Source organism: Cervus canadensis, chromosome 6 (assembly GCF_019320065.1).
Source record: "Cervus canadensis isolate Bull #8, Minnesota chromosome 6, ASM1932006v1, whole genome shotgun sequence".
Classification (NCBI taxonomy): domain Eukaryota; kingdom Metazoa; phylum Chordata; class Mammalia; order Artiodactyla; family Cervidae; genus Cervus; species Cervus canadensis.
In genome coordinates, this window is record NC_057391.1 from 42,831,836 (window position 1) to 42,854,094 (window position 22,259).

The 22,259-nt window shown below is 36.8% G+C and overlaps 1 protein-coding gene and 1 non-coding gene across 14 annotated transcripts in view; both read left to right on the top strand.

Moving 5' to 3' along the window:
• Window positions 1-22,259, top strand: part of HERC1 (HECT and RLD domain containing E3 ubiquitin protein ligase family member 1) — a 203,239-nt gene that overhangs the window by 113,904 nt on the left and 67,076 nt on the right. For 12 of the 13 annotated variants that reach the window (XM_043471713.1, XM_043471719.1, XM_043471724.1 and 9 more), the window contains 11 exons: window positions 2,256-2,524; window positions 4,217-4,432; window positions 5,080-5,200; window positions 5,439-5,676; window positions 5,828-6,009; window positions 9,442-9,597; window positions 11,751-11,857; window positions 12,391-12,501; window positions 15,466-15,642; window positions 19,473-19,712; window positions 21,549-21,632. In XM_043471713.1, coding sequence (XP_043327648.1) covers window positions 2,256-2,524; window positions 4,217-4,432; window positions 5,080-5,200; window positions 5,439-5,676; window positions 5,828-6,009; window positions 9,442-9,597; window positions 11,751-11,857; window positions 12,391-12,501; window positions 15,466-15,642; window positions 19,473-19,712; window positions 21,549-21,632 — 1,901 coding nt within the window. The remainder of the gene's footprint in view (window positions 1-2,255; window positions 2,525-4,216; window positions 4,433-5,079; window positions 5,201-5,438; window positions 5,677-5,827; window positions 6,010-9,441; window positions 9,598-11,750; window positions 11,858-12,390; window positions 12,502-15,465; window positions 15,643-19,472; window positions 19,713-21,548; window positions 21,633-22,259) is intronic. The other variant, XM_043471720.1, reaches the window with a different exon arrangement.
• LOC122444409 lies at window positions 7,961-8,067 on the top strand. The gene has a single exon (XR_006270252.1). It is a non-coding gene; the product is annotated as a U6 spliceosomal RNA (small nuclear RNA).

The window sequence follows — 22,259 nt, forward strand, 5'->3', positions numbered from 1 at the left end:
TCACAATTGAACCTTTGTGTAGGCAGGCAGTAGAATTCCCATGGATCAATGTTTTGTGAGTTGCTTAACAAGTATTTGTAAGATCACCTCCCATAAACTTAAGGAATTACTCTTATTAATTTAGAAGATCATTTTCTTTTAGCCTCTGTTTCCTCAAGTGAGGAAACTGGACTAGATAATCTTTAAGGTAGCTTTTACTTACGTGGTTCTAACATTAACTCTTTGCACATTTTATTTTCATTTTGAAAAACAATTATAAGTATTATAAGGTAGAAGAACTTTTTATTCTGAAATTTTTTTATTGAACCAATAATAAGCTCAATGCTAAGAGCTGAAAAATACTATTTTTAAGTTAAGGTTAAATCCAGATTCTGATTTTGGAATGCTTAAGGAAATGAAAAATGATTCTTTCTTTTTTTCTACATTCCACACTCACCTGCTTTATTTTTTAAATATCATTTTTAATTAAATACATTATGCATCCATGACATTTTTCTTTGGATTTTTACTCTTTTCTATTCTACTTGTGAAAATAATCAGCTATACAGTTAGGGGAAATTTTCAGATTGGTTATTTCAATTTAAATAGAACTGAAAATCTAACATTTTTTAATCTTAAGAATTTTTGCTAAAATATGGAAGGCAGATAAACCATATATTCTTTGTCATTCTAAATTATTTTAGTAGAATTCATATAAATTAGTTCATAAGCTGCTTTATAATATTAACTGCCTGTTGTGAATTCCTGTGTCTCATTTTGAAGTCCTAAGGTTTTCCTGACATCAGTGTAATAATTCAGAAATAAGTTATACAGTCAATATTGTGTTAGTTCATTTTCTCTGCGGGCATTAGTAGTCCTCTTGCCAAATCTTTTCCATCTAGTATGTAACAAACGTAATTTTTTTAATACATATTTTATTAGATAGCTCATTCTTAATTCATTCCTAATAGAAAAATTTGGTGGGTCACACAGTAAGATGTTCCATAGCACTCAAAGAAATGAACTGTGGCTGCATGGAATAATGTGAATGAGTATTAGCAATATTATACTGAAAACATAATATACAAAAAGATTACATAAAATGGTGCTTTTTTATAAGGTCACAAGCAACTAACACTAAACATTACTTGTCTTGGGATTACATATAAAACAGTATTTAATAGCAATAATGAAAGCGTTAGGTGGGAGGACACAGGAGAGAGATGGGTTGTGGGGAGGAACAGATAGATAGTACTCTGCCAAATTTTCTATTTCTTGTGTTCACATTTATTATAAATATAAATACAAAAGCAAACCATGCATGGACCAATGATGAGAGTATTATCATGAGCCAGAATATGATTAATCTAACTCACGTACCTGAGATCAGTTAAACCAAAAAAGACAAAGCTTGTAAGAATTAGACATTGATATATTTATTGAAAGCCCCTGCTGGCATATGACTTGGATAATGTTGTGATCACACATACTAACATTTTTGCTGTCTAATGTAAAGATTCTAAGCTATAAAATGCCCTTTGGCAAAACTAATGGTATTAGCCACTATTGTTACACCATTTAGTAATTTTATGTAGATATAATTTTATAGTAAATCTTATTTATATATTCTTATCTGTGAAACTTTGCTTCTTCTATAAAGGAGTTTCACAGCCTGCAATAAATATGCATATAACACAGTGAAAATGTTTCTTACATTAATGAAACCCAAAGGGTGATGTTTATGTCTCCTTTTTGTGTAAGTTTACTTGCCCTTCTATATTCATTTTTTTGGTAATATTTCATTGCAGATATGTAGACACTTTGCGCAACCCTAATTCACTCTTTGCAATGATAATGTTAAATCAGATGACGTTCTATTGCTAGTTGATCTTACCAGCAGTGTCCTAAGTGCCTAGTTCTGTTGTGGTCATAAATGATGGTCTGGTTTAATACTGCAGAGCCTTTTAAGCTAAGCATTTTGAAAACAGCTTCTGCCTTTCTTTTTCTTGTGGCAGCGTGTTGCTAAAGCGCTTACAGAGACACTGGTACATTAAACAGGGCTTTCCCTTTCTTTTCTTACATTGCTCTAGTTTTTGTTTGTTTGTTGTTTTTTAGCAAAGCATTTTGCTCAGATTCACTTAATGCATGCATGTATTCAAACATGAGTATCCATTCCTCACCAGTTGGTATGGTAGCAGCACTCAGCCTTCATCTAGTTTCAGAATGTATGTTCTACTTGGTCATCACTGATGCATGTTTGTTCTGTTTGTATGTAGGTCCTATGCACAGTCAATTGGAATCCCTGAGTGACTCGTGGACTCGCCTGAAACATAACAGAGACTGGTTGTGCAATTCCTCTTACTCATTTGAGTCTGATTTTGATCTTACCAAGTCTTTGGGAGTTCACACTTTGATTGAAAATGTTGTGAGCTTTGTGAGTGGAGATGTGGGGAATGCTCCAGGTTTTAAAGAGCCAGAGGAAAGTATGTCTACAAGTCCCCAGGCCTCCATCATTGCAATGGAGCAGCAACAGTTAAGGGCCGAAGTAAGTTTTTGATATTTACTCCTTGTGAGGGACTATGAACCACTGAATATACAATTAATAGGAAAATTTTTTCCTTTTCTTCTACTCCTTGCCTCCCTCTTTCCTTCACCTGAGCTTTTTGGTATTGCTGTCTTAACTGGAGCAACTTGATATTTTCTTTGCAGTGAACAATAGTGTATTTTTAATTGCTGTCTTTTAGAACAAGATACTCTAATCACTAAGTGTTTCCTTGTCTCCTGGAAACTATAATAAGATTGGTGGGTGATCATACAGATCTGCTCTTAAGAGTCTCCATTTTTGACACATTCGTCTCTGTTTAAAAAGGGCTAGATTAGAACATCATGGTAATAATGATGAATGCTAAAGTTAGTGAACAAAGCCTCTTAAATATCTCCCTCAAAATATTTATTAATGATTGTGATTTTAACATGTCCTCAAATTCTTTGATACTCTTCCTGCCAGGAAGTTGAGCTTACTTTTCCTCCTCTTAAGAGTAAGCTGGACTTAGTGATTTAGAGCTAACAGAGTGTGAAAATGAGGGGGGCGGGGAAGTAATTTTACTTTGCAGAGACCTGGCAGACATCACCTTAACCAAGTGATCAAGATTAATATCACCATAATAATAGGTTATGCTAATATCATGCACAGTGATAATAATAATATGAGAGGGAGACTTTGTAATATTCTTTCCCCAAATCCATATCTGTAGTCCAAACATGAGAAAACATCAGGCAAACTCAAATCAAGGGACATGCTATAAAATATAGGAACAGCCTTTTGTAAGTGTCAGGGCCTTGGAAAACAAAGACAGAAACTGTCACAGACTAAAGGAGACAAGACAACTAAATGCAGTGTGATATTCTGGATTGGATCCTGGAACATAAAGGGGGCATTATGGGGAAACTGGTGAAATCCAAATAAATTCTGTGGTTTGGTTAATAGTGTTGTGCCAGTGTTAATTTGTTTTTGATAAATGTACCATAATTATGTAAGATGTTAACAGTAGGGGAAACTTGGGGAAAGTATACAGGAACTCTTCTATAGATACAAAAGTATTTCTAAATAAAAAGTTTATTAAAAAAAAAAAAGAGGTATAGGCCAGTTGACTGCTGTGGTGGATATTTGTCCTCCTAGGGAAGATAGAGCCCAAAGTTCAAGAGAACCACATTGAGACCTTTTGGGAATACTTCTTCTAATCGTTGAACTAAAGAGTATTCATTCTATATAACAGTATTATAAGAAAAGGAAGCAGTATCCTTACTGCCTGACACTTTTGAAACCTTCACATGTATCTCCTCATGAACATCATAATAGTTCTGTGAGTAGATTAAAGTACTAATAGCCTTATTTCATGAAGAAACAGAGACTCAGGAAATTAAGTGAGTTTCCCAAGACTGTATAGTAATTGGGCTACTCTGGCCTTTAAACTAGGTCTCCTGCATCCAGATTTACTACTTTTTCCATTGTACTGTGTAACTTCTTTTATACTGAAGTATGCTGCAGAGACCTGAGAGATATTTTAATTTTTAAAGTCATGATAGTAAAATAATTATTTATGTCAATAGAACAGATTCCTAAGAAATATCAGAATTTTCTGTACACTAAGAAATATATTGTCTATGACGTAGAGAGTTATTTGTGTCTCAGTTCAGTGAAGAATTCTAAAATATGTTTATTTCACCTTTTCGCAAGCTCCGTTTAGAGGCACTTCATCAGATACTTGTTCTGTTGTCTGGAATGGAAGAAAAAGGTAGCATCTCTCTGACAGGAAGCAGATCAAGCTCAGGTTTCCAGTCATCCACTTTGCTCACATCTGTGAGGCTGCAGTTTCTAGCAGGGTGTTTCGGTTTAGGCACTGTTGGACATGCAGGAGCCAAAGGAGAGAGTGGCCGATTGCATCACTATCAGGTAGGTGAAAGACTTGTCCTGTGAGGATGGCACCTTGCAGTATATGCAGATTTTAGCTGTATTTTTACAACATCAGTTTAATAATGCTAAAGTTTTTGGTGTTTAGAATTGAGGTTTAAAAATATAAAGACCTAAATGACTTAGTGATATCATTGGTTTCATTTCTTGAGTGATAAATAGTAGTATAGCTGCAATTAGATAAACCAGTAGGTAAGCTATGGTACTGTTGTACTTTTACATTCTTTGCTGGCTCAGTTTTATTACCCCTTAGCCAAATCGCATAGAGGTAGATTTAAGTTGGGACAGGGTTGGTATTTGGGAGAATGGGTTTCAAAAATTTACATTTTAGACTTGATTAGTTTTACTTAGTTTCTCTGGTTGTTTGAACTGTTTTTTTTAAGTGTTCTCTTCTTGTCTTCCATGTTTAGAGAGGAAAAATGCTTTGTGGGAAAGGAGAAAGATTATATAGAATCAAGAATTTTCAAGCATTGAAAAATAAGTTTTAACTTTTATATACTGAAATATACAAAATGATTAAAAACTACCAGAAGGCTCTAGTATAGACTAGGGATAAAATTCTGTTACTTTCAAAAGTAGGAAGTATTCTTGTTGTTAATAGAAAAGGTAAATCCTTATGTGTAATTTAGGATGGGATCAGAGCAGCTAAGAGAAATATTCAGATTGAAATCCAGGTGGCTGTGCATAAGATTTATCAACAATTGTCTGCTACACTGGAGAGAGCCCTGCAAGCCAACAAGCACCACATTGGTGAGTAACTGCACATGCAAATATGAGATGCAAGTTGCATTTTCACCTGGGGTTATAGTTGGTGGCTAATGTTCTGTGTTTAATAACAGTAGTACGTCAGCTTATCTGTAAAGAATAAATATTTGAAAGTGTAATAGTGTTCTATACTGCCATTTATGTTTTGGAATATGACTTATTTTAGTAAATGCTTTGTTAACTTCAAAGAAGATTCTCAGTTGTCTTTCTCTTTTTCTTCTAGAAGCCCAGCAGCGTCTCCTTTTGGTTACAGTTTTTGCCCTGAGTGTTCACTATCAGCCAGTAGATGTTTCTTTGGCAATTTCCACTGGTCTGCTAAATGTATTGTCGCAGTTATGTGGCACAGACACCATGCTAGGACAGCCTCTTCAGTTGTTGCCAAAAACAGGTGTTTCCCAGCTTAGCACAGCTTTAAAAGTGGCAAGTACAAGGTTGCTCCAGATTCTAGCCATCACTACAGGGTGAGCATTGTAGATGTCTTGATGGAACTTTGTGGGGGTTGGTCTATCACATTTTAGTAATTTCCTTTTTCTGCTAATCTTCTTTATGTATTTAAGTGTGCTTGCCCTTTTGTATAATCACAGTTTATTTTTTCCCCATTGTTTCACTTAGGACCTATGCTGATAAACTGAGCCCCAAGGTAGTTCAGTCTTTGTTGGATCTACTCTGTAGTCAGTTGAAGAATTTGTTGTCCCAGGCTGGTGTATTGCTTATGGCCTCTTTTGGAGAAGGAGAGGATGAAGAAGAAAAAAAAACTGACTCCAGTGGAGAAACTGAGAAGAGAGATTTCAGAGGTATCATAAACCTTTTTTTCTGTCATTATTTATAAACATTTATTGAGTCCACATTGTGTGAATATCTTTAGAATGTAGACTTCTTGCTGTTGTGAGGCATGAAAGGATTTTTGTTTACTTAGAAACCCCATTTCTCTCCAAATATGTATGATGTAGATGTACGTCTGATCGAACGTCCTCTCTTTACAGTCAGTTAACCCTGATGTAGTAACTATACCACCCAAAGTCTAGATTCAGGCTCTCTATTGTATCTAGAACCTAGAGGTTCTCAGTGACCGATTTCCCCAGATTATGTTTTTGTAGCACTTAATCCTGACAGCTCATCTCTTGAGTTGTAGTCTTGGTTTAAGTGTTCCTCCAGGATCAAGGTTTTTAGTATTTTGGAATTGGATTAGAATTAGGGGAGCTGAACTTCTTGCTAGGCTGTTCTGTTCTCTAGTCACTAAAAAAAAATTCTTCATTATACTTAGCTGTAATAAATTTTGGTTGCTGTAATGTGGTCATCTGCTTATAGCTTTAAAAAACTATTAACATTGTGGGAATTCCCTCATGATTCAGTGGTTACGACTTGGCTTTTACTGCTGAGAATGTGGGTTCAAGCCCTGGTCAGGGAACTAAGATCCCACAGGTTGCACAGCACAGCCAAAAAAACCCCACAAAAAATATAGTGGACGTTGTATTTCAGTAGAATGTAAACCCAGTTGAACTACTGCATATGTCAGTTATATAATAAAGGAATAAAGGTCTAAAACTGATCATTTGTTGAAAAAATTTTGTGTAACTACCAATGTCTTATTACCATAATGAGCTCTGGGAGCTGTTAAATCCTTTCTGGACCAGATAGATAGATAGATAAAACGAAGGTAATAGACCCAGTCTTTCAAGACCGTTATGAGGATTAAATAATTTAATACTTGTAAAGGACTTAGAGCAGTATCTGGCACATAAGAGCTTGATGAATGTTAATATTGGAATAGTATAATGAATAATATTTAAATAAATAAGGTAGTATTTAAATAATACTGTATAGGTAAGTGGGTGGATAAAGGAACATGCTGGGGATACAAAAACGACAAAACATTATCTCTGCCCTCTAGCACTTTCTAGGGTAATGAGGAAGGCAGATATTTAAACAAATATTTACAGTGTAATACAATAAGCTCAGAAGAAATAGCTAAATCTCTTAGGTCAGAATCTAGAAGGATGTATGAGTCTCACTGAGGGCTAACTTTTGGTTTCAGAGGCTGAATCTTTGGCACTTTACTACTTTTTTATAAAGAACATGTTGCTTATACAGAGTGTGGGGAGACTCACAAGGCATGATAACGTAAAAACAGGCTTTCAGTGCCTCCTCCCTTTTTCCTGAGATCCAACTGGGGATACAGGGTTGTTAAGGTAATAGTTTCTTACCGCTCTCTGTTGAGCACTGCACATATGGACAGCATGGAAGAAACAGAAGAGTTACTTCTCAGCATCCTCCCATATCCAATAAAAAATTAAACTGGGATGCATCTTAGCAGGTATAACAACACACTGAGTCCACACCCGTTCCCCTCAGGTTGTACCTTTTCTGTTTATGGGCGTGGCTGGGAGTGAGACGGATTCTAGTCAGCAGTGACCAGGCATTTCGATAGGTAGATCAGGTATTAATAACTCCACATACTCTCTATAATACTTAACTAAAAGTAAGGTGTACTCTTCATTTCAAACATAGTACTGATACTGGAAACAAACTGTATCATCAAGCTGTATCCACCAGCTTTATGGTTAAGGTCTCTAGGCTTTAATTACTTAAATTGAGTATCTTACTTAAAAAATACTTCCTGGGAAATAAAATACTTGCTGGGAATGAGAGTGGGTTTGGATGGAGGCCTCCTAAAAGAAATTTTCCCAGGGGTCTCTACCAAGAGAGAAAGCTTCATGGAAGAGGTTACTTTTGAACTGGATTTTGGTGCTCGCTTCGGCAGCACATATACTAAAATTGGAATGATACAGGGAAGATTAGCATGGCCCCTGCGCAAGGATGAACTGGATTTTGAAGAAATGCAACAGGAACAAGGAACAAGGTTGTATTTCACTAGAACAGGAACAAGGTTAGAGTGAGATGTAGATACCCAGGGCAGGCTAATAATTTTATATTCTTCAAATTAATACTATTAAAAAGGTTTGCATATTAGCACATACTGAAGAAGTAAAGATTAGAGTACTGTGAGAAGGAAATGTAGAAAAGGAACTCTTAGCTTCTTCTCTAATTGTCCCTAACAGGTTAGTTCTATCATAAACGTGTACACCCATCAGGAAAACAGAAGCCCTCCAGTTAACAAGATATCCATGAAAATATTATAAATTACTGACTAGCCAGACCTGTCCTTTGGCTGGGAGTTGGCCTCCCCTCCATCACCAGTGACTTATCTGTGTATTTCTTAATTTGATATGCCAGGATCTCCCTGAAAGAAATGCCTGTTTTCAAATTGTTACAGTTTTCCATGTTTTAATGCACCTTACAGACTGACATACTGGGTATCTGCCCCACTGGCAAACTTCTTTGCCCTGGCTCTGAGTGGGTCATACCTCTAAGGTGTTGGATGATATGGTCTATTAGAGGAAGAGCAGAAGGTTCTTTGGCTTCAAAATGCACAGGGTTGTTGTTGTTTAGTTGCTAAATCGTGTCCAACTATTTGCAGCTCCATGGACTGTAGCATACCGGGCTTCCCTGTTCTTTAATATCTCCCACAGTTTGCTCAGACTTAGGTCCATTGAGTGGGTGATGCTATCCAACCGTCTTATCCTCTGCCACCCTCTTCTCCTCCTGCCCTCAGTCTTTCCCAGCATCAGGGTCTTTTCCAATGAATCATTGTTCACATTGGATGGCCAAAGTATTGGAGCTTCAGCTTTAGCATCAGTCCTGGAGGGAAACTAGAGGGGTGACGAGAGGTATTGATGCTTGTGGGAAAATTGGGATGGTTGTTTAGAGCAGGTTGGTGGAAAGATTTCTTATATGTAGAGTTCAGACAAACCATACCCAGGCATAGAAATTTGCTTCTTGTAAAATATAAAAACAGTTAAGTCTTTTCTAGAGATGTAATTCTTAATTTAATTGGGCCAGAGGATGGGGGAAGTGGTGAGTGGATCATGGACTTTTTGAAAATGTGATCACAGTTGTCAGCTCTTTTACTAGTCTAATGCACACACAGACATGGTTTTGTTTTGGTTTTTAAGAATATGTTTCAGTTCATAACATTTATTTATTTTTTGTCCATGCAGCATGGCTTGTAGGATATTAGTTCCCCAACCAGCAATTGAACCCAGGCCCTAGGCAGCTAATTGACGGCCTAGGTTGTGAATTAAGTGGTACTTAACTGCATTCTCAGTGTAAGTTATTTGATAAAAAACTGTTTGCTTATAATGTAAACCTGTCTGTTTACTCTTTAGCTGCTCTTAGGAAACAGCACGCAGCCGAACTGCATCTGGGGGATTTTCTAGTTTTTCTTCGCAGAGTTGTATCTTCAAAAGCAATTCAATCAAAAATGGCTTCCCCAAAGTGGACAGAGGTGCTTTTAAATATAGCGTCTCAGAAATGTTCTTCAGGTATGTGACCTTTGTCTTATTTTGGCGTATTTTGCATATCACATGTGTTTTATTCAGGTAATGCCAGACTTTAACAACATTGGATACTTGACCTTGATTTTAAGACTTTTCTTTCCTGTTTTGTGTGTACTTATTTGATTGAAAGAAAAGTAATTTCAGGAGTAAAAATGGAAAGGAATCAATAATAGAAGATAGCACTGGAGAAGATCATAGATTTAATATTGGAAACATCTCTAGTTGTTCAGATTACAATAATAAGTGGAGAACATCCAGTTTAATGTGATCATTAAGCACAGAATTTGAAACTGTTGGATTATCAGAATGCAGATCTGAATTTGTCTGTTCTTTCTCATCATGATGATTTCTGTTGCCTTGATTTAATTTCTAGTTGTGTGCTATCTATGAGAGTTCTATAAAATAAGCTTAATTCTTGCTGCTTAGCCTAAAACTCTGGTCTGTGTACATGGATTACTGTCAGTCTTTTCCTAATCTGTTTGCTTTTTATTGTTTTTAAAACAAATGTACATAAAATAGAATTTACCATTTTAACCACTTAAGTGTACAATTCAGTGACATTGAGTACATTCACAGTGTTGCTCAACCATCACTGCTGTCCATTTCTAGAACGTCTTCATCATCCTTCTTAAGTGTCCTAAAATGTAACAGAGTCTTCTATGGTACATGTTATTTTATATGTGTACATTTTAATATAGTTTATTAGTGTTTCTTTTTACATTTTTGTTTGCATTCAATTTTTTAAAAATTCAGATTATATGTTTTAAGGTTGATATATAAACAAAAAGAATACAGGCAGCTTATTATTAACATAATAGCTGCAGTTATTAACTGCAAAAATACAGTAAAATGGAGTCATACTACATGTTAATGTTCTTGCAACAGAATTATCCTAGTCATTGTGGTAGCAAATTCTGGCAAGAAATTGATTTGTTGTTAATCTTTTATATTTTGTCCTACCTCCTTTCAAAGACAATGGGCTGCTTTTCTGGGTGTCTGATGTCCTCTGCTAGCGATCCCAAGTTGTTTTGTGGAGTTTGCTCAGCGTTCAAATGATCTTTCGATGAATTTGTGGGGGAGAAAGTGGTTTCCCCATCCTGTTCCTCCGCCATCTTAGCTCCCTCCCCCGATTTGTTGTTAAAAGTGTTTAAAGAATTTCCAAAATTGATCAGCTGTGCTGCAAATAAAACATCATTTTATTTAAAAGAGGCCTTACCTTTCTCTTATTTTCTTGAAATCTCTGCAATTTACAAGTTACTACTATTGGCAGATCAGTAGTTCAAGTCAGGATTCTTCCTGTAACTGTGCCTCTTAGCCTTATATATAGTAAGTTTATACTCATTTTCCTGTTAGTTTTTCTTTACTAGTATAACTTACAGTAGCTTTTTTTTCCTCCTTAATAATAAAATAAGGCTTATGATAATACTGAGTAAGTTCTTAGAGCATGAAGAAGAATCAGATATTAATTTATTTCTACTGGTTGTGTTGTATTGGGTTGGCCAAGAGAGTTCTTTCGGATTTTTCTGTAAGACAGTGCAAAAAACCCAAAAGAGCTTTTTGGCCAACCCAGTAATAGTAATGGATAGAAAAAAGAGCATCAGTATCCTGCCTCTGTCTTTGTTTTAGAAAAATACAAACTGCTTTCTCTCCGTTAACCCTGTAGGTCTGTCAGGGCATAGATGGAGTCAGAGGCAATTAAAGGGTATGATAAGCCTGAGCTTTAGAGGTTAACAGATGTGTCATTTAAAATTCTACTTCTGTCTCTACTGAGCTATGTGGCTTTGCTCAAGTTACTTCTCTGAGCCTCAGTTTCCTCATCAGTAAAATAAGGATATAATGTAGGATTTGTGAGGATCAACAGTTATTAATGTATATGAAATGCATAGCATGGTACTTGGCACAGGTGTTTATTATAGTACTGTTCCCTTATATATACATAAAAACTGGAACACGAACATGAATATTCATATACATTGATGGATATGGGATGAATCCAGAATTCTTGTGATAATGTGCTGAAGTGAAGTCCATTCCATCCTAAATACTTAACAGCCTCAAGGATTTTTTTTCAAGAAGTTTATTTAAACTTTGAATTTAAGTCACATTTATAATAAGACAATGTTCTTTCCCCCCTCCAGGAATTCCTCTAGTTGGTAACTTAAGAACGAGGCTCCTTGCACTTCACGTCCTTGAGGCTGTGCTGCCAGCTTGTGAATCTGGTGTAGAAGATGATCAGATGGCCCAGGTTTCTATTTTTAAAATTATTAGAAGATATTCTTTACATCTGCAACATGATTCACCCAAACTTGAAACTTACAGTCTCTTCAGTTGCAAATATGTCATTTATTCAGTAGCATCTACAACTTCTACTTCTGAGATTGTTTTTTAAATTTTTTCATCTCCAAGCAAAGAGAAAGAGAAATTAGTTATGAGATGTGAGGAGTGGTGGCATAGTGAATATTTTCAAGGTCAGAATGAAAGGAAAATTTATAGAATTTTTTTACTACGTTTGGGCATCTAGAGAGAGAAGGATGTGGGGCTGTATGGCCTCATCAGAGGTCCATATAGCAAGGCAACATGAGGGCAGTTGCACCCACTCTGTAGTGGGTTAATGATCTTTCTAAAAAATGACATTTTAGCTTGCATCCACCCAAAGTAGCTGTCAGACATTGGTATAACTAAATCTCACGGGTGACTTAATCTTATGATTTATCTTTTCTAAAAATAGTTTAAATAATCCTTTACAGATTTTATCATTCTTTTTCCTTCAATACACAGGTTGTGGAACGCCTTTTTTCCCTCCTGTCTGATTGTATGTGGGAGACACCCATTGCTCAGGCCAAACATGCTATTCAGATAAAGGAAAAAGAACAAGAAATAAAATTACAGGTACCTGATTCTTCCAAAAAGGTGTTTTTAGACAGCACAGGTGAATATCTTGCCACCTGTCTCTGGATCCTTTCTCCTTTGAGGGACATTGTTCTATCACTTACAGTCTCCTCTCTCCACTCTCTCTCCCTCTCCACTGGAGGAATTTCCTTCTCCTCAGTTTGTAAACATCTCTTATTCCCACTCTCCTAAATAGCATTTTTTATCAATGAAGCCTTTCTATATATTCTTTTGTGCGTCATTGCTAAGCCCCTGGGAAGAGTAATCTTGCATATGTTTAAATCACTTCCTTACTTCTCATCTCTTCAGCCCAATCGTTTCTCTTCCACCAAGCTCTGAAATAATGACAGAGGTGTTATTGGTAATACATTGTATGGCTTTTTGCTCACAACCTACTCGACCTCTGGAAACTCTAGCCTTCCATTGTTTTCAAACCATCACTTTCTCCAGATTCCCTCTGCCAATCCTTGATTCCTTCTGGAAGCATCTCTTCTTTGGTGTGACTTTCTCCTTGCCTCCATCCCAAATTCTGGTGTTCCTAAGAGTTCTTCTGTGTTTAGCTTTTCTAGAAGTCTCAGTCATAATCATGACCATTTTTACTACATTCATTGCCTTCCAAGCTTGACTGATAGATAGACCAGGTGTCTTTGCTTCAAACCTTTCTTCTTTTCCTCCTACCCCATTTTTATTGGTGGCACTAACATTCAGCTAGCTTTTCAAACCTGAATTCCTGGGAATTCTAGACTTTGCTAATATCCCCAATCCGTGTGGTCCCTAGACCTCACTGATTTCACCTCTTAAATCGTTCTTGCTTGAATCCATCCATCTAGCTATCTTAGTCTTTCTGTTAGTTTTCATGATTCCATGCTTTTTCTGGTTTTCCTTCTATCCCAGTACAATGGCCTTTTCTTCTTATCCTTTTTTATTTGTACTTCCTCTTCTATTTTAGGGCTTCCCTGGTGGCTCAGACCAGGGAAAGCCTGGTCTGAGGCAGATTCAGGTAAAGAATCTGCCTGCAATATAGAAGACACGGGTTCAATCCCTGGGTGGGGAAGATCTCCTGGAGAATGGAATGGCAACCCACTCCAGTATTCTTTCCTGGAGAATTCTATGGACAGAGGAGCCTGGGCTACAGTGCATGGATTCGCAAAGTGTTGGTCATGACTGAGTGACTACCACTTTGACTTTCACTTCTATTTAATCTAACTGCTGGAATATCCCAAGGTTTGGTCCTAAGACCCCTTATTTTCTTCAGCTGTTACTTCCATTTCATTTCCTCTAGCATCAAACCTTATTCAGACCCATTTGCCATTGGTCACCAAATCTTTAATCCCATTTTTGACATTTTTTTTTTTCTAAATCCCGGACTTATATACCCATCTTCTACTTGCCTTGCCACTTGAAAGATAGTTTAATAGGCATCTCATACTTAGCAGCATCCTTAGTTCTGTTAATAGTCTGTTCCTTCCCCAGGCTTTCCCATATTTCCCAGTAAGTGACTCAACCAAAAAACCAAGCAGTCATCCTTGATTCCTGTCTATCACACACACCCCATTTTCTCTATCTATATAATCTCCAAGTCCTGCTAACTTCTCTTTTAATACTTAACTTGAATTTTTCCACCTCCTCATTCCTCTGCCATCACCCTACTCCAGGCCACTCTTACGCCTGGCCTGGATTATGCAATATTCCATGTTAATTCCCTGTAATTTATTCTCTACACAGGGTCTAGTGTGAGCTTTTAACTTGGTAACTTGGAACATGTTGATCCTCTGCTTAAAACCTTCCAGTGAATGGTTTTCCATCCTTTATCTCCTCTTTGCTTACTACACTGTGAACAACTTGCCTTCTTCTTGTTTCTTGATCACACTGAGCTTGTTCCTTCCTTTGGGCTTTGATCTGGCTGTCTTTCTACCTAGAATACTTCCCTCAGATATGTTTCTCAGAAGACAACTCATTATTCATGTCTTGACTTAATTATCACTTCTTCAGATTCCTTTCCTAATCCACAGTCTAGAGTCAGTTGCCACATACTCTTTGATGCCACAGACATCATCTGTTTTAATTTCAGCATAGCATTTATCACCTAATATTTTCTTGTTTCTTTTCTGTCCCCACCTTCTAAAATACAAGCTCTATGCGAGCAGAGACCTTATCTGTCCAATATATTGCTGAATATATAGGACCTGGTATAGTGTCTAGTACATAGTAGATGCTTAATAAATACTCATTGAGTAAATGAAGGATTTTTATGTTGTTAGTGTTTCTTACCCTAACTCTTGCAATAAACTCCTGATTGTTCTCTCTGTTTTCATTCTGCATACTCCTGGTACAACAATGTTTATGAAACATAGATCTGATCAGAGTTCCTCTATATAAATCATTCTGTGTAGAAATTCTGTTATCTAAAGATCAAACTTAGAATGCCTTCCATGATTTTGTTCCTAGTTCCTTATTCTCTTGCAGTCTCATCCTCCAGATCTTCAATACTGCTTGCAATTATGTTAAATCAGTGAATGCTGATCAGTGTATTCTGTTTCACTTCTGTGCCTTGACACATGCCGTACATACTGCCTTAAATTTCTTTTTCTTTGATCAGCTGCTTAATGCCTTCTTATCATTTAGGATTGAGGTCAGAAGTCATCTTCTTTTGAATGCTTACCTTATCCTTCCCAAGCGTGGTTAGAAACTTACACTTTTATGTTTCTGCTATACCTGTCATGTAACTTCTTTTATTCTCTCACTGCAGTACTGTGCTATTTGTCTCTCTTTGGCCTTACTGAGCTATAAACTCTTTGTGGGCAGGGACCATGCTGCATTTATGCTTGTGTTCCCTTCGCCTGCACAGTAACTGGTATATAGTAGATAATAAATATTTGTGGAATCAAACCAAGGAGTCTTAGAATATCTATTAACTGAGATCTGAGTTACTTCAAAATACTGACCCAGTTTCTTTTCTGGTAGAAGCAGGGAGAGTTGGAGGAAGAAGATGAGAATCTTCCTATACAAGAAGTATCCTTTGACCCAGAGAAGGCTCAGTGTTGCATAGTGGAAAATGGACAGATTTTAACTCATGGCAGTGGAGGAAAAGGATATGGATTGGCGTCAACTGGAGTAACTTCTGGGTGCTATCAGTGGAAGGTACGTAGAATTCTAAGTAGTTACTAAAGACATTTTGTCTTTTAGTCTTTTCTCCTAGATTATTATTTTTTAAAAATTGGAAAGACTATTAAAAAATCATCTTATGTAAAAGTTCTAGTACTCTGCAATTTTTAACATAAATGGAAGCTCAATGAAGGATATACAAGAACCCTGTATTATTTTTGTAACTCTTTCAAAAATGTTTTTAATGTATAGTTGAAAAATCATGATCATCTCTTCCATGAGAGGTCATACAGTACACCCCCAGCAATGAAAATTTGATAACACATGTGTGATGTTTCTTCCTGGGAGAGCACATTAGAGACTGCATGGCCGAGATTTTTACTGGATGCTAGTCACATACTCTCTGCCTGGCATATACTAAAATGTTAGATTCCCAGAGGGAAAGTAGCTTTTTAGCGTAAACCATATTATCATACAGTCTAAGCACAAGGAGCCACCTTTATCAGTTAGGGAAACTTTGTATCAATGTGGTAAAGTTTTTATCAGTCTAGTCCCCAGGTACCAGCCAAGGACCAACATTGCAAGCAGACGTTTCTAAGGATAGCAGTCCTGTTGTGTTACTTCTTTTGATTGCACAGTCTACCTCCTTGGCTCTTGGCCACAGTGTTTTTACTATAAAATTAATATTATTATCTGGTAGGACCTCAGACAGCAGGGTGAGACCAGCTTATAGTATTGACTTCAGGGGTCTTAGACTTAGCCAGTTAAAATAAATCTTATTTAAAAATATCCATCTCGAGAAAAAACAAAAAACAAACAAAAAAATATCTATCTTAAAAAGTCATATGGCTTTTTCCATAAATTTAGCACAGCACAACTCTGGCCAGTCCAGGACTCAGGATAGGGCACGTACACAGAAAAATGTAATTACAGAGGTTGTATGTGGTATCCTTGGAGATGAAGAGTTTATAAAATGTACAGTAGTCAGGCAGAACAAGTTAACAGGACCCCGACGTGCTCTCCTATCCGGGGGCCTCCCACCTTATTTTCTCATTGCAGTCTAAATAATTTAGCTGAGTTCTTGGTTTCAGAGGGACTATCTCTGAAGCCAGTTGGTTAAATAGTTCTGTTTGTCTGTGACATCGTTTTATCTGCCTCAAGAGTGTGGATGACATCTGGGGGTGTTCTGTGGAAATTCCAGGTCCTGGAGTCACCCCCTGCTTCGTATAGCCTGTTATGTATAATGGGAGGCTCAGAAGCCAGTTTGAATAGAAAGTGCGCAAAACCACCTTCTCAACAGCATGGCTTTCCCCCATCCCCCCCTCCCCCAGGAGGAGGAACAGTTGTGAAAAATGGTGATCATTTATGCCATCTCTATTCTTCCACACATCCTGGGGCCTGGGTTCCCTCCCCACCTACATTATTCTAAAATCAGTATCTCTCATTTAGTAATTATAGCATCACATTTTAAAAAATCATTTTTTATCATCATCTAGCCCTTTTGTCGAGAAGGCTTAGAAACAATAGGGACAAAAGAATTTTCACACACACAAAATTTTTTTTAAATGAAAACATTTTTATTACTAACCAGAAAGGTTAGGAATTGTCAGGACAAAATCCCAATTAAAAAATTGTTTTTCACACCATCTACCTCTTCTATCCTAACCATTTATCCAGTGAGCAGCCTAGGAAAGATCCATCTTTTTTCTGGGGAGAGCTTCATTTAATAATCTGTCTTACTAGGGCCTATTAGCAGACATAGAATCAAGTTATCAGTCTGTTGTTGAAACTGTGACTAGTTCAAAAAGCTGAAGAAAAGGCCAGTAGCAATAGGACATCCACAAGAAGAGGTCAAGGGTCCATCTGTTATAAGAGTGGACGAGAGGGATCATGTGCCCTATAGTATGCCTTCCTCCAGCTTTCAGGTTTCAGGAAGAACAGAAGTTAAGAATATACTCAGTTTCTATGTCAGAAATAGAAAGTCAATCAGCAGCTCAAGTTAGATGTCAAAAGAACAAGCCCTTTCCCAGGGGCATATATAAGAATCCTGGACAGTCCAGCTAGAATCCATGATGTTTTCAGTTTATGGCTACACCAACTAAATCTTCCAACAGTCCCAGCATTTGATTTTTGTTCGTTGGGCTGGTACCTACTTTTAGTTGAACACAGCTCATGTTGAATTGAAACAACCCATAGCAGAGAGTATCACGTTTTAACTTAGAGGCTGCTCGAAGTGACTGGAAGCTGTGAATTGAGCTGTGAATCTATAATAAAATTAGCAACTTTTGAGGGTAGCAGTAAAGCCTAAATGCTGTAGGATCAGACTGCTGCATTTCAAGTCTAAGTGACTAAGGTCTTTTTCCCTTCCCTCCCATTCCTTCCTTTCTTCTTTTTAAATCTTTGCTCCACCCTGGGAACTGACTTAAATACCTTATCTCTTCTTGTTTGGAGGAAAGAACAACATAAACGTCTAATATTTTTGGTCTACCGAAAATTCACCTCAGGGATTTTTGAACTTTTTCTCTTGCCCCCTGGAGGAGAGAGCAACTGCAAGCTTTTTTTATTCTTTGGCCCATCCAAAGCCCATGTGTGGGAATGTTTAGGCCCTTTCACTTCCTACCTAGAGAGGAAAACACTTTTCTGCTCTTTTCCCCTCACTTAACTAACAGGGCCAAAAGCAGCCAGGGGATCCAGTGAGCCAACCCTCCTGTGGTTGACTCTATTACTTTTTAATTCCATGGGTAACTTTTGTCTCTCACAATAGATAGCCACTCACCTGCTGTTTCATAAAGTGTAACCCCATAGGCATTAGAGTTTTGTCTTTCCCTAGTTCTCTCTTGTTCCCAAATATGTACTTATATTTTAATGATTTAGAGTTGTTCTAGTGAAGCTCATGTTGTCACTACTGTGTTGGAGATCCTGAAGATTACCCCTATGTTCAAAGATTTGGTAGAAGGACTCATAGGACTCAGTGTATCATTGTATTTGTGATGACTGGGGTTTTCTGTAACAGGTGGTGAGGATATATAGCCAGATAATAAGCGGAAAAGACACAGGAAGCATCTAGAGGAATACATGTTTAGGCTTCCTTATGTTTTCTCCATGCCATGAAGGGTCACATGGACCACACACTTGTCCCACCAACAAAATACAGCAACATGTGTGTGATATTTTAGGGAAGCCCATTAGAGACTTGGTTCCCAAGATTTTTACTGGAGATTGGTAATGAAGGTACCCTCTGCCTGGCATGTGCTAAAAGTCCAGACTCCTAAAAGGAAAGTTCATGTTCATTGTAGACCACATTGTTTGTTCAAACATTCTTGTCCTGGTAAGCTGCTTAAATCCTTTAGGGAAAGTTCTGTAACAGTGTAGGAAACTGTTTACCAGTTGAGTTACCAGGTACTTGCTAAGGGGCCACTGTTATAAGCATGCCTTTTTAAAGAGAGCAGTCTCAAGCCTGCTGTATTAACTCTTTTCTGAACAGAAGTATACGTAAGAGAGTAATTAGAAATTCTGTATATAAAGAATTGAAGCTGTCCATTAAAATTTTTCTGGACTTGATGTACTTTCTCAACTTCATAATTAAGATGTAAGTTAAAATTGTTTATTTCAGATAAATACTCAGAGGTTATATTCAAAGGTTATTCTACATGTACTACGTGGTAAATGTTAACTTTGCCTTAAAATTTTTAAAAAATGATGAAATTGTTTCATTTGTGTGTTATTTTCACTTAAGCTAAAAATAAACTTACATTCTCATAAATGCTTAGTTCTTTATAAACATATTCCTCAGTATTGCTTTATATGGTTAATGGTATATAAAAAAGTTTTTTTGAATATTAGTGAACATTACTACTTGATTTTAGTTTTACATTGTGAAGGAAAACAGAGGTAATGAAGGCACGTGTGTTGGAGTTTCTCGTTGGCCAGTGCACGACTTTAACCACCGTACTACCTCGGATATGTGGCTCTATCGGGCCTACAGTGGTAACCTCTATCACAATGGAGAACAGACTCTGACGTTATCCAGCTTTACTCAAGGAGATTTCATTACCTGTGTGTTAGACATGGAAGCCAGGACCATTTCCTTTGGGAAGAATGGAGAGGTACTGAAACTTATTCAGAGGCGTTGCTTGTTTTGTTTTCTTTTTTTAATTAGTTATCTGTTTTATACATGTTATCAGAGGTGTAAATATGTCAATGCCAAACTCATAATTCTTCCCACCTCTACCCTTTCCTCCTTGGTATCCATACGTTTATTCTCTACATCTGTGTTCCCATTTCTGCTTTGCATCTATACCACTTTCTAGATTACATATATATGCATTAATGTATGATATCTACTTTTCTCTTTCTGACTTCATTCTTTATGACAGTCTCTAGGTCCATCGATATCTCTGCAAATTACCTTATTTCATGCTTTTTTTTTAATGGCCAAGTAATATTTCATATGTATGTACCACATCTTCTTTATCCATTCTTCTGTTGATGGACATTTAAGTTACTGCCGTGTCCTGGCTATTGGACATAGTGCTGCAGTGAACATTGGGGTTCATGTGTCTTTTTGTTTGTTTAAAATGTTTACTTTTAAGATCATAAGCAGAAAGAATAACAAAGCCATAAATTTGAAGGAAAGTAACCCATAGAGGAACCCCCATAACACTGGGTATATGCCTGATAGTGGGATTGCTGGGTCATATAGTAGTTCCAGGTTTAGTTTTTCAAGGAACCTCCACACTGTTCTCTACAGTGGCTGTATCAGTTTATATTCACACTAGCAGTGTAAGAGGTTCCCTTTTCTCTATACCCTCTCTAGCATTTTTTTTTCCCCCAGGGTCTCAGCTTTCTCATGTATTCTTTTTTCTTATTTTTAATTGGAGGATAATTGCTTTACAATGTTGTGTTGGTTTTTGTCAGATATCAACATGAATCAGCCATAAGTATATGTATGTCCTCTTCTTCTTGAACCTCCCTTCCGTCTCCCACCCCGTCCTGTCCCTCAGGTTCCAGGATTTGTTGTTTGTAGATTTTTGATGATGGCTATTCTGACCAGTGTGAGGTGATACCTCATAGTAGTTTTGATTTGTGTTTCTTTAATAGTTAGTGATGTTGGGCATCTTTTCATGTGTTTGTTGGTTATCTGTATGTCTTCCTTGGAGAAATGTCTATTTAGGTCTTCTGCCCATTTCCGCCCCCCCCCCCCCCCCCGAACTCTTTTTTTTTTTTTTTTTTTTAATTTTTACAATGTTGTGTTGGTTTCTGACATACAATGTGAATGAGTCATAATTATACATACATCCCCTCCCTTCTCTCTCCCCACCCTATCCCTCCAGGTCATCACAGAATGCCAGATTGCTTCTGCCCATTTATTTATTTTTGATATTGAGCTGCATGCACTGTTTATATATTTCGGAGACTAATCCTTTGTCAGTTGCTTCATTTGCAAATATTTTCTCCCCTTCTCAGGGCTGTCTTTTTGTCTTGTTTGTGGTTTCCTTTACTGTGGAAAAACTTTTAAGTTTAATTAGGTCCCATTTGTTTATTTTATTTTCATTAATCTAGGAATTGGACCAAAAAAGATCTTGCTGTGATTTATGTTGTAGAGTTTTTCTTTTTACTTGACTCAGTGCTAGCTATTCAGTTTACAGATTATTTGCTCTTCTCTGCTTTTTCTCTAATCCTTTTGGTTCTTATAATATTTATCAGCACCAAAAAAAAGGAAAAAGACAATAGTAAAATCTCAATAAGACAGTTGTAACAGGATCAAATTAAGATCATTTATTATATGTGGAATTTCCTTGGTTAGCAAGGATAATTGAGATTTGAATCTAGTAACTTACTATGTCTCGTAAGATCTTTGAATCTTAATATGTATTGGATATTATCAATTTTAAAACATATTTTTGTTTCCTTTTTTTCCTATCACCCGTGTCACACTATAGGAACCCAAATTAGCTTTTGAAGACGTGGATGCAGCAGAGTTGTACCCATGTGTAATGTTCTATAGTAGCAACCCAGGGGAAAAGGTAATGAAACCTCAGACCTTCATATTAAGCATGAAGAATATTTGTTATTTTTTATTAATATTTGTTAACATCATACAGAGTTTATAGGTTCAAGAAGCTATTTCTACCATTAGAAGTACCTTCTCAGGTAAATTTACGCTTCCAGAAGAAGGTTAGATTATTTTTTAAAATTACCTTTACTCTTTTTTAAGGGATTCTTTTGATATTCTGATAATTTGAATATAGTGAGTCAACTTTCAAACATATATGGAATTACAGGAATTACAGGAAATAGTTTAGGGATAATCTGGCTCATTGGCAGTTGTACCTATGAGAGAGGAATCTAAAAATAACCTCAGTATAGACAGATACTATTCTGTGAATAATGGAAGTTTCAGTTATGATGGGGAAGCTGCTTTTCATTCATTCCACTGAGGGTTTTCATACCCTGTAGATGGCGGAAATTTGAACCCTAAGTCCTTAGAACAGTATTAAAGTGATACCCTCTCACTAAAACTTTTTTTCCTCCTAATCTAAAACCCACGCAGAGAGAAACTTCTTCATGGTCTCGCTGTGAGGATTGGTTTGTTTTCTACCCTATCCTTTTACTTGAGGATGTAGTATAGCCTAGGTCTGGTCTCCAGAATT